Source organism: Callorhinus ursinus, unplaced genomic scaffold (genome assembly GCF_003265705.2).
Source record: "Callorhinus ursinus isolate GAN/ISIS: 27379988/994484 unplaced genomic scaffold, GSC_fseal_2.0 scaffold12, whole genome shotgun sequence".
Taxonomy (NCBI): Eukaryota; Metazoa; Chordata; class Mammalia; order Carnivora; family Otariidae; genus Callorhinus; species Callorhinus ursinus.
Window position 1 is genome coordinate 77,909,230 of NW_027397074.1, and position 12,204 is coordinate 77,921,433.

Consider the following 12,204-nt stretch of genomic DNA (forward strand, 5'->3'; position numbering starts at 1 on the left):
CCTAAAACATTCTTCCCTCTTTTGTTGGATGGGAAATTCCATTCTGTTCCACACCAGCTTATGCATTGAAAATTCTGTATCTTTAAAAAAAGATTTGAGGAACAGAACTGTGTTTTGATGTTAACAAATTGTACGAACACAAGACTTAAGAAATAAGAGTAGATGTTGCCATGATGGTGTGGCTACTTGAAGGCTGCAAATTCTCCTGTAGAGGGAGAACAAGAGCTAATTTTAAAAAAAAGTTATCTCAAATAACCTAGAGACCTAGAAAAGCCTCACTGAAACCTCACCGAAAGGTGACTCGCTATTATTACAAATCTAGCGACATCATCACGAATTTAAAGGCAAAAATGGCTGAAACACACAAAATAATTTATAATATGTAGAATATGCTTCAGTTCTATCAATTAAATACCAAGTCTGCAGGTAATTTCCCAGTTGGGTTTTACATGCTATGCTGAAAACCATTCCAATGAACAAAACTTCTCAAAAACAGATTGTAAAATAGTGAGGTTGATTTGTTGAATACTTTACCCCCAGTTATCAACTCATTTCCATTATTATAATACCACTATTAGAAAGGAAGCAGGAATTATATCCCCCATTTGCAAAAGATAAAATTAGGTCAAATGATTTGTCCACATTACGCATTTGACTGAAGGAAAGAAAATCTAGACTATTTTCTAGTTCATTTCCCCTTTCAAACCACCAAACAATTACACAGGGGCACGTGTTGCTGAACTTTCCTGAATTTGAGGGCTTCGTGCCATTATGTTTCACCCAGCATTTTGTTCACAGCTTCTACTTGTGACTGGAGGCCAGTTCTTCTTCCGTACATTCTAGCTGATTTCTGGGGGTTGGTTAGTAACCGACAACTATCAGAATGTAGCTGGCCTTAACATCTGTTTTCCGTAATAAGAGCCTGTGATGTGGGTCCAAGCAGTTACTGACATGAACACACACTCTTTCATCTAGGACTGACCTGTCCACTCTGACTGCCAGTAGAGTCCAGCTGACTACTAGAGGACACTGGTATGTACCAACAAACAACAGATTGCTAATGACTAGCTGACTGAACCCCCAGATCGCAGGCTGATAATATTAGTGACTATTTGAGTACCTGTTAATGCCAGGTACCTCACTGAATGTTTTATGTACATTTGCATCTAAGCCTCATAATTCCTATAAGGCAGGTGCTATTACTTTCTTAATTTATGGAGGAGCAAGCTGGGGGTTTAGAATGGTGAAGTAATTTGATATCTCACAGCTAGAAAATGGCACTGTTAAAATACAAGTTCAGGGGTGGGGGTGGGTCTTAACAATGAACACACCCCTAAGTAATTTTCAATAATTACCAATTTGTTTTCCCATTCTGAATATTCTACTAATTGGACTGTAGATAGTGATACCATCTCTTTCTAAGGATTCCTTCTACCAAGCAAGTAATCATGGCATTGTGAGTCAAAAGATCAAGGAAGGGTAAAAGAATATTACCTCATATTTAAAGTTAAAAAGTCTGTGAAGGGAGTATGGCATTGATGAAAAAAAAAATAGCCACATTACTAAGATCTCGGAGAGCCAAACATGAAGAACAAAACCACAGAGGGCTATTATGTTAATAGACTCTAGAAATCTATAAACATTTACACTACCTTTGCTTATGGTTTGAATACATTATGGTTTGAAGGTTGCTATTTTTTCCAGTATTTTAATACATTTCTTTAAAGCAATTTTCAATATTCTAATTAGTAGTCACTGTATCTTGCAGAATCTAAATCTCATTAAAGGAAGTCAGTGTGAAAATAGGATTTACTTAGAAATCTTTATTTTAAAAAGTGGCTAGACTTTAATCTATTAAGTGAGAATATCAAAAGTGATAAAATTATGTCAAATCTTATACACCACATTAAAAAATAACTTTAAAAAATCTTCAGATGTTTCCCATTAGTTATAATTAGACACTCCACTTTGTTGTAGTGTTCTACTCTACAAACTTAAATGTTAGCCTTAAAAAACAAAACCCCACAAAACAACCTCCCAAAGTACAAACTTTTACCAAGAAACTCCAAATCAGACACCAATAAAGCCAACCCTGAAGATCATCCTACCATTGTCTATTCTTACTAATGGAATGAAGTTCTTATTTCATAAACAGACTTCAGGTCCACGAAAAAGAAAAGACAAAAAGAATTCAAGAGTTTACAGATCAATAAAATTAAACTCTTTCTATATATGTCCCTGAAATCATGGAGAAATTCAAGAAAAGATGGGGTAACAGGCAATGGATCTGCTTTTGGGGAAAAAAGCATATTCCTTCTTGCATATCTGGAAATTACCTATTATCCCACCTCCTATCCTATTTTATTTGAGGTAAGAATTATTTGAAGTGAAATATCCAGAATACTATGTGACTTTGAAAATCTCAGTATATTAACTTAATTATTGCCTGAAAAATCAGAGGCCAAAAATGAAGCTTTTTTTTTTCAGGCTGAAAATAACCTAAGTTCTATTTTCCATTTGACTTTATTTAAGATTAAGGTAGAGAACATTTGGGAAGGCCCTGTGATTTTAGATACCTCAAATATCAAGATTCACTTATTTGAAAGCTAAGGATTTTATTAACTAGTTTTCAGATACTACATCATTATTATATTTTATTCCTGAATTGAATGTCTTTCAGTGGCTGTTACACATACAACAATCTTCTTAAGGATAAAATATGCTACGAGAGACCGATTTGCACAGGAGTCAGTCACTGCTTTAGATGGGGGGGCGGTCGTCTGAAACCAGACTGAGTCTCATTCTTTCTTTGTGGTGAACTTTCGGGGAGTTTCAAAAGTATGATACACATTCCGGCACAGACATACTGGACGTCCTAAATTCCCAAGAGAAATCATCACAGGAGAGATGAAAAACTGAGTAAAATAAAAAGTGCTCTAGAAATGCTTAATAACTCTCAATCTAATAAGACTGTAACTGACAAAATGTTTTAGTCATGAAGTACCCATTTCATAATATTAAAAAGAAAAAAAAGCAGCTCATTTCCTTAAATTGAAGGACTCACTTGAGACAGAGGCCATTTAAACTGGTGTGTTAAACAGTCACTATTTAAAGAAGAAAATTTAACTAATGCTTTAGTATGTCAATGGCTAGTACAATATTTAATATCTGAAAATAAACAACCTAAAGCATTTGATTAAATGCTGTGATCCCTAAACTACTTAAAATCAAGAAGAAAAATCGTAGTCCTCATCACTGACCAGTAAAACTTCTAAAACGTAAAACAAATTTTACAAAAAGGGTGCCTGCTGAGAAAGGAAATCAACTTTAATAAAAATGTCTGGGGGGGGGCGCCTGGGTGGCTCAGATGGTTAAGCGTCTGCCTTCAGCTCAGGTCATGATCCCAGGGTCCTGGGATCGAGCCCCACATCGGGCTCCTGGCTCAGCTGCAGAGCCTGCTTCTCCCTCTCCGTCTGCCTCTCCCCCTGCTCATGCTCTTTCTTTCTGTCTGTATCTCTGTGTCTCAAATGAATAAATAAAATCTGTAAAAAAAAAAATTAAAAAAAAATGTCTGGCGGTTGACGTTTTAGGAGTAAAAGCAGTCAGTCACAAGAGAATGAACGTCCTTCTGTTTCAATTACCTAGTTAGAGAGGTTAACTCTACATATGGTTAGAAAAATGATGTTTTTCTTTATTTGGAGAATATATCTAAAATGAAGTACAAAACCAACCACAGAAAGGGAGACTACACTACCATATGTCATTCTACTGCTCCCTACTTGTCTGCATCTGTGCCACCTGAACACCTCACCCTGCCAGACTGTTCCTGTTCTTCCACCAACATTTCCAGTGGGCTCAGTTTGGCAAGAAAACTACTAGGTGACCCTTTGGAGGCACAAGGGAATATGTGAGAGGGCATAAGGAGTTTCTGAGCCGTTCTCAGTGCTCAGCAATGCCCTCTGGCAAAGGAGATTGAAAAGAGTCAAATGCAGACAGTTGGGGGCTGGGCAGTGGTCAGCGTGGGGAGTTGTTGGGGGGGCGAAAAGAGGAGTGAGCAAAGAAAGGACAATATGAGTGAAATAAGTACGCTAGGGAACTACAGAAAGAGCTATATCAATAAAAAGATCCTTTGACTCTTGTGCCTTAAAATGCCCAAACCTTTGGGCATTCCACAGACCAATGCAAAAACTTTGTTAGCTACATGCTTGCTATTCAGTTCGTGATAAACAAGACCCTATTCAGTAATTACTAATAATCATATCTTTAATATCACTAGAGGATTTAGAAATCCTACACTTTAATGTTTTCCAACATGTTCCATTCTTTTATGCCTTGTCTCATTCTTATTTTTGAAAACACGAGAGAGGTTCTTTTCCGTTACTCTTGCCTAATTGAAAGGCATGAATCAATTTTGAACAACATGAATGGTATTACTTATTTCAAACTACCCAAATGAGGGGGGCAAAAGGTATGCCATGCTTCCTACTGAGAAGTTTTCCTGGATGAAATCTCATCCATTCAAATTAATAAAGTATCTTAAAAATTTACTTGTGGCACTTAAAAACTAAATCATCATTAAAGTCTTCCCAATTTTCTTCCATATTGGCTTCAAAGGATGGTATTTACACAGATGTTGTCTGTGTGCCTGAATAACCCCAAACTGTCAGTTATATTTAAAAATCATCACAGTTCCAAACTGAACAAATGAAAATGTATTTAAGAGGCTGGCTTTTGCTACTGACTCTGAAGTAGAGATGGTAATTTCTTTGATAAGATGACAGTGATACTGCTTCTTTCATTTTTGATTCCCAGTAAGATTTTGGCTCACAGTAAGAATATACTGACTGCCACAGTACAGTCATTTTCTACACAAGAAAATTTATGTATTAGAAAGCACTAATAAATATTTCATACTGTGGGCTACAAAAAAAAAAAAAAGGCTAGCCTTCACTCATAATAAGAACCTTGCTGGGCAAAGAATATAAGGAGCACAGAAATTTTATGACACATGGATAAACTGTTAAAACAGGCATCATGAGAGGTAAGTATAATCTAAAGTAATAATTTTTAAGAAGTCCATTACCTGGTTGTTTGGCAATTAAAATATATCTAAACAAACAAACCCAAAACTTCTCACAGAATTCTGTAAAGCTTTTTTAGGGGAGGAGGAAATAATGCATTTGTAAGGAAATTCAACTTCTATGTGGGGAAAGTATTGTTTAAAAGGAACTCCAATTTTTAACATTTGCCCACTAAAAATCCAAAGTTCAACCATATTACTCATGTCAAACATGTCACTCCTCAGCAATATCTTTGGTTACCTGCACCCATAGTTTATAAAAAGAAATTCAGTCTATTGCTTTGAGGGAATAAAGGACATCCATATTTTCCATATTATAATAAAAAATAGTTACAGAAAAAAATATTAAGAATAAAAATAACTTATCCAACTCTAGTGACTTCTTAAATTAGATCTGTTTGGATTAACTTGCCTAACACAGGCTAATCTACTGTCACCTTCCATCTGCAAATCCATGCACAGGAGTGGTGCTGTTCTTGGGAATCCCTAATGGACATGTGATAGCTAATAACAAAAGGTGCATGAGAAAAGTTTAACTGAAGTTTAATAATTAGAATAAGCCAGTAAACAAATTTGGAACAGGAAGTAAAGCCTCTGGAAGAGGCACTGCAAAGTTTAGCAATGTCTGTGCATTTTATAAAATGCTTGGATGTTGAAAATCCAATGCTAAGTTTACACTTTAGATGGGGAAATAATTATATCTAGTCTTTAAAAACCTGCACATTCTTTGGTTCATCTTTTTAAAAAAAGGTCTTATTCAATTGAGCAACTATATAAGCAAACTATATTTTCATTTCCTTGGTCCCTACTCCCTTATACTGGCGCACTCATTTAATTTCTTTCAGTGGACAGGAAACGCACCATATCCCCCTGCCTGGATGGGTGTTTTTGGAGAAGCACAAGCATATAGACTAAAATCCTCTGTTTGGAAGCCAGCCCGATTCAAGGAGGGTTCTGATGCACTGCGGTGAATTTTTGGCAATGAGCGGGCCAGCAGCTCAATAGAGGCGAGAATCTAAAAAAAGAAAAAAAAAAAAAAGAAAAAAGAAAGTAGAATGAAAATCTAGGTGGTGTTAATCTTTAAAATCCCCATCATACTTTACAAGAAAGCACCTGAAATCTTACACTGTTTTTGGTATTATCCTAAATGTTTGAAAAAAATACCGAATAAACTGATATTTTTTCCTTACAAAGAAAAGAAAATGACCAAACTCCTATAGCTTTATTTTTATTTATTTATTTTTTACTCCTATAGTTTTAATTTCTGTGAAATGAATGGGGAAAGTAACCTATAGTTAGCTTTTATTTACATTTGAGATCATTTGCCAGCCTTGGAACAGTAAATAATAAAAAAGTTTAAACCAATTATATGCCTATTTCTCACAGACCACAGTCCCTTTGGGGAAGAAGATGGAGTGTCAATCAGTAAAGCACTGGATGACTTCACAAACAGAATCATCAGAGCAACTCATTCTTTTAAGAAACTTAGTAATGGGAAACGTCTTCCACATACATAATTAAAAGTAGGACCCCAATGACCCAGGCTGCTAGTGGCACAGGAGTGAGAAGTGACAGGTGACAATCCAAGAGTGGAGAAGACAGGCAAACTACAGATAGACACCAATACACAGAACGTAGAAACTCCGTATAGTTTAAGGTACAGAGAAATGGGTTATGACTCTTGAAGGCAGACAGTATGATAATGGATATTCACAATCATGAGACATACGTGTAAAAGGCTTGGCATGATGCCTGGCATATAGTAAGTACTCAATAAAACTTCAGCAGCCATTACTATTATTATTTTTCTGAGCTACCAAAACTTTTTTAAAAGTTAAACTGTAATCTGTATGATTAGTATAAGGCAAAGAAGCAATGTTACAAAACATTTTAAATTACAAGCATAACACACAAATAAAAATTCAAATAATACAGAAAAAGTATAAGTCCTACCTTCCAGGGGTAACCACTGTTAAAGAGTCTATACTTTCTTCTGGACCTTTCCTATGCATAAACATGCACATATGAAAACAGAGCCCATCCCCACCCTCATCACCATTTAAAGTGGTATCATACTACACATATTTTTCTGCATTGCTTTTCTTTCCCCTCACTAACATCCATGCTATCTAGACAGCTACCCTGATCTTTATGTCTTTAATTTTTCCTATTATGGTAAGCATTTTTGTATATATCTGAGCACTTGTGGAAGCAGGTTCTGCAGCATACATTTTTAGGAGTGGAATTGCCAGAGCAAAAAGAATATATATTTTAAGTTTATGAATTCTACCAAGTCCTTTCAAAAGGCCAAACCAATTTACATTCCCAACAACACTGTTAAAAAATTTATAAGGAGGGCTCTTCCTTGCTTCCCAACACTGTTCCCAATGCTGGATATTGCCAATCTGAGAAAATCAAAAAGTATTTCACTGTTACTCTGCATTTTACTGACTGTCACAGAACTTTTAACATCCTAAATTCATTCACCATTTGTATTTCTTTGTGAATCACCAGCTCATAGCCTTTGCTCATTTTCTATTGATTATTTTTTTTACTTATTGGTTTGTAGGAGGCCTTTGGATAATACCAATTTTTATACTTTGTTATACATGGTACAATTATTTTACCTTACAATATTATTTTTATTACATAGAAGTTTAAAAACTTCTAATGTAGTCAGACTTGCTATCTTTTCCTTTATTACTTTTGGATTTTGCCTCTTGCTTATTAGGAAAGTCTTTCCTGATACCTCAAGGTTATAAAAATGACTTCCTATTTTTTAGTTTTGTTTTTTACATATAAATCTGAAATTTGTGTTTGTGTAGAGTGTGAAAAGGTCTTATAATGAAAAATTAAAAATAATACTTAAAAGGGGTAGCCTTCAATAATCTGAAAAATTCAGATATGCATTTCATTTTCTGATACCATGCAAAGAATAAAATGTTACTTATATTTAGAAATATGAACATTTTCCCCCTTTAAAGCACTTAGAAAGTGGGCCTACCGGGGCCCCTGGATGGCTCAGTTGTAGAGCATACAACTCTTATCTCGGGGTTATAAGTCTGAGCCCCACGTTGTGTGTAGAGATTACTTAAAAAAGTAAAATCTTAAAAAAGTGGGTCTAGGAATATAATTTGCATTATTAATGTACATCAAGCATGTTAAACAGGAAACTCTAGTACCTGGACCGTGAAAAGAGAATGTGGTGTAGGGTCCTGCTGATATTGGCCAACAACACTGGTCCTTTTACTTTGATAGTCTCAAGCCAGTGGTTTTCTGGGTTAAAAAAAATTACTCTTCCTCAGAGAAATAGTAATTTAGAATTCCAATATGTAAAACATGTATCTACCCACCCTGAGAGAGCCCAAGAGACTTGTTAAAATTCTAAATTCTATCTTTAATTCTTTAGATAGGAACAAAAGATTCACTCATTCCTGTAACAGTGACTTCTAAGAGATCCAGCGAGGAGTGGGTATTCAAAAGCATAATAAGGTTCACAAAAGACCAACTCAGTAATTATGGTAGCTGAGTATGGGAGTCAGCCCTTCCCACCTGAAAACTGTACTGATTTATCAAGATCCATTTATATAGGGCTATCCGGAACTCCATGAGCATCATAAAAAACTGAATTTATATTACAATATCTACAGAATCTAAACTTTCTAAGCTTGTTCAGGTACTTAGTTTCAGTTCCTGAGGCTTACAAAAGATTAACTTAAGGGCTTCAGCCTGATACTATGAAAAGATAAAAAGCAGTGGTAATTTTCCAAGAATCAGAGAAAGGCAAGAGTGCCAACAGGTGCCTTTTCTTTTTGCCCCAGGTGGAAATGCTCCTCCAAAAGACCCAGTATTAAAGGGAAGCTTGGAATTTGTTTTACCACCAGGAAGAATTAAGGCAGCAGTTCTTAAAATGTCGTCTGTGGAAAAACTATTTTCATAATAACACTAAGGTATCATTTGCCTTTTTTACTGTCAATATTTTACAAGTGTAAAGTCAAGTTTTCAGAGGCTAAATGATGTAAAATATTGCAACATAATGAATGCAGAGAATCCAGATGTCTTCTTTTTGCAGAGATTTGCAAAAAAGATAAAACAATGCCATTCTTTTCACTAATTCTGTTGTTTGGGAAAATACAGTTCTTTTTCATAAAAGCATTAACATGTAATGATTTTATTATGTTTAAATAAACTTTTTAAAACTTAGTTTTCATGTCTAAAATGGCAATTATTACTTACAGGAACAAAAGCTCTCTGGGGGTCTTCAATAACTTTTCAGTGTGTAAAAGGGTTGTGAGACCAGAAAGTTTGAGAACTGCTAGACAAAAGCAGTCTTTATGAATATTCTGTACTGGGATTCCGAGTTTTTAGATATCCCACCATTCAACCTTTATATAATCATTTTTACGTCATTACTTATCTGCTGCCTGCACATAATCACATGGAATCCAAATCCACAAAATACAAACTGTGTCCTCTAGAAACTATTTAAAAATCTGCATCTGAGTATTAGTCTGTCCTCTTAGGTAACGTATAAAGCTGCTTCTTACTTGGGGAAAGAGTGGCCTCTCATCTCTTTTCTTTTTTAGGCACTCTGCCATCAATCTCTTCATGGCTTTTGGACAGTTACTCCGTACCTTACTGAGATCTGGAGAAAGATATCCTCGTCCCACCATAAAAATTATCTGGGGAGAGAAAAAATCATACAACCTTGTATGATAAGTTGAAAGATACATAAACATTGAAAATTCAGCAAGCTGTGCATTTATGTGTACTTTTCTGCATGTACCCTGTACTTCAATAAAAAGTTAAAAACACAATGCTAGTATTCTGATTCCTATACATCATATTGTGGGGAACCGACACTTACTGGGCTGTAAGCTGAAATCTTCAGGACCTGTGGACTCTTGTAAAGGTCTCCTAATTGTTCCCCAGGCTTGCAGTCTCTCCTTATGCAATCCATTTCCCACTGCCAGGGTAATCATGAGACACACATTGGATTGTGCCTCTTTTTCTACTTAAAAAAGGAATTTATTGAGTACTTGTTGGGCATCACACTAAGTCCTTTATATAGGTAGCAGGAATCAAAAAAGTTCACCTTTTAGCAGTTGTTTTGGCATCTGCATTTTAAATTCGTTTGTTGAGGGAATGGAAGAAATGGGGCATTTAGTTATGTAGGTCTGAGAATCAGAGCCTCCTCTAAAAAAAAAAAAAAAGAAGGTAAACCACTTGGGAATTAAATTTTCTGTTTAATAAAGTAAAGAGGCTTGTCTTCCCTGGGTGCAGAGATGTATACTTTTTCTGATTTCTTAATTTTTAAATTTTTGGCTCTTTTGAGAATGGACAGAGACAGACTTTAGGAGTCTTGGGACTCTAAAGAGAAAAGGATTTTGATCCTAAGAGGGAACAGGTCCAACACACACAGGCTAGAGGCTAGGTGGAGAGAGCCAGTAAGAGATCCCCTGTTATAGACAGGACAGAGCTTATAAACTTTAGGAACAGTCAAGTCTGATATCCTAACTTTCTATAATTTCCTCTTTGGTGCTGTAGTAATTTTTGTTGAACTATATAAGCTGATTTGCCTGAGCTCCACTAAAGTGGAGGTGTAAAGCTTATCCTCCTTTCCCATTGCCCGTCAGAACTGCCCTTCTCCTACTTTATAAAAAGCACACCCCTTACTACCCACATGAAATTTAACTATAGTACACATTGCTCCAAGGTGTAAAACTGCTGGGGTAACAATGAGACACTTCCAGATATTGGTATATAACTAGGCTCTAATGAATGGGTAGCAAATCCCTTCGCAAGACAGCTGGTTTCCAATTCTTTGCTTTCAGCAAAATTAACTGAATTGTCAGCTAACTGTAAAACTTACTGACAAGTTATTATGTAATTTTTGGTACACTAGTAGAGAAATGAGTTCAAATAACTGAATGATGTATGTACGGTAAAGAATCAATCTTGCCCAGAGAGAGGGCTGGCCTTTGCCTTCGGCTTGTGGGAGGTAATCCCTAAACTTTTGGAATGTCCTGCTTGATAAGAGTCCTTTTGTTTACCTGGGGGCCTTGGGCTATGACAGACAGTCCATGCTATCAAAGTGATTTATAGAAGGGATGTTGAGTCATGTAGCATCAGCTAAAACTAAGGTCAGCCACAGAGGTGGTCAACCATATTGACTTAACCCAAGCCCCGGTGATAACTCCGGATTCAAGTGAATTGGTTGGCAATACTCTACACACTGTCACACACGGCTACCAGGAGAATTCAGCGAGAATTCAGCGCTGTCCACAGTTACATTGGGAGGAGACAACTGGGACCTCCACATGTGGAACTCTCCTGGATTCTGCCCTATGTGCCTCTTCACTCGGCTGTTGTAATAAATGGTAACTCTAAATACTAACAACCTGGAGGGAGTTCTGAGACTTACTGAATGGCTGAATCTGAGTGTGGCCTGGGGGACCACTGACCTGTGCATCTGGGTACCACAAATGCCTGATTTTCCCATCTTTGTATCTACTTGAACAATAGTTCTCAGTGCTTACTGCTTTAAAAATAAAAGAAGGAAAGGAACTGATGCTAAGTCCTACCTCATTTTAGCAAAAGCCTATTTATCCACAAACATATGAATGAACTGAAAAGAAAAGCCACATGTTGTTCATGAAGACACACATTTCCAATAAAATTTTACCTTCTATGTCTCTATATATCAACACTTACATTTTCATCAGTTATATATTAATAATTATTAACAACAGTATAATTCAGAATTTTAAAAATTAACATTCAAAGACTAAAGTCACAGGAAAGATTCTAAAGTGGAGTCTTTTTTTTTTTTTTTTCCTGTAGGTTTGAGAATGAGAGCCTCCTCTTAAAAAAAAAAAAAGAAAGAAGGTAAACCACTTGGGAATTAAATTTTCTGTTTAATAAAGTAAAAAGGCTTGTCTTCCCTGGGTGCAGAGATGTATACTTTTTCTGATTTCTTAATTTTTAAATTTTTGGCTCTTTTGAGAATGGACAGAGACAGACTTTAGGAGTCTTGGCACTCTGTAAAGAGAAAGGGGTTTTGATCTTAGAGGGAACAGGTCCAACATGCACAGACTAGAGGCTAGGTGGAGAGAGCCAGTAAG

The 12,204-nt window shown here is 36.0% G+C and overlaps 1 protein-coding gene across 8 annotated transcripts in view; it reads right to left on the reverse strand.

Moving 5' to 3' along the window:
• BRAF (B-Raf proto-oncogene, serine/threonine kinase) overlaps positions 1–12,204 on the reverse strand; it is a 180,814-nt gene continuing 168,610 nt past the window's right edge. For 4 of the 8 annotated variants that reach the window (XM_025854724.2, XM_073899291.1, XM_073899286.1 and 1 more), the window contains 3 exons: positions 9,628–9,762; positions 5,942–6,095; positions 32–205 (listed from right to left, as the gene is read on the reverse strand). In XM_025854724.2, the coding sequence (XP_025710509.1) occupies positions 183–205; positions 5,942–6,095; positions 9,628–9,762 (312 nt within the window). In that variant the 3' untranslated portion in view covers positions 32–182. Of the gene's footprint in view, positions 206–5,941; positions 6,096–7,033; positions 7,085–9,627; positions 9,763–10,203; positions 10,277–12,204 lie in introns of those variants that run through there. The other 4 variants (XM_073899285.1, XM_073899287.1, XM_073899288.1 and 1 more) reach the window with 3 other exon arrangements.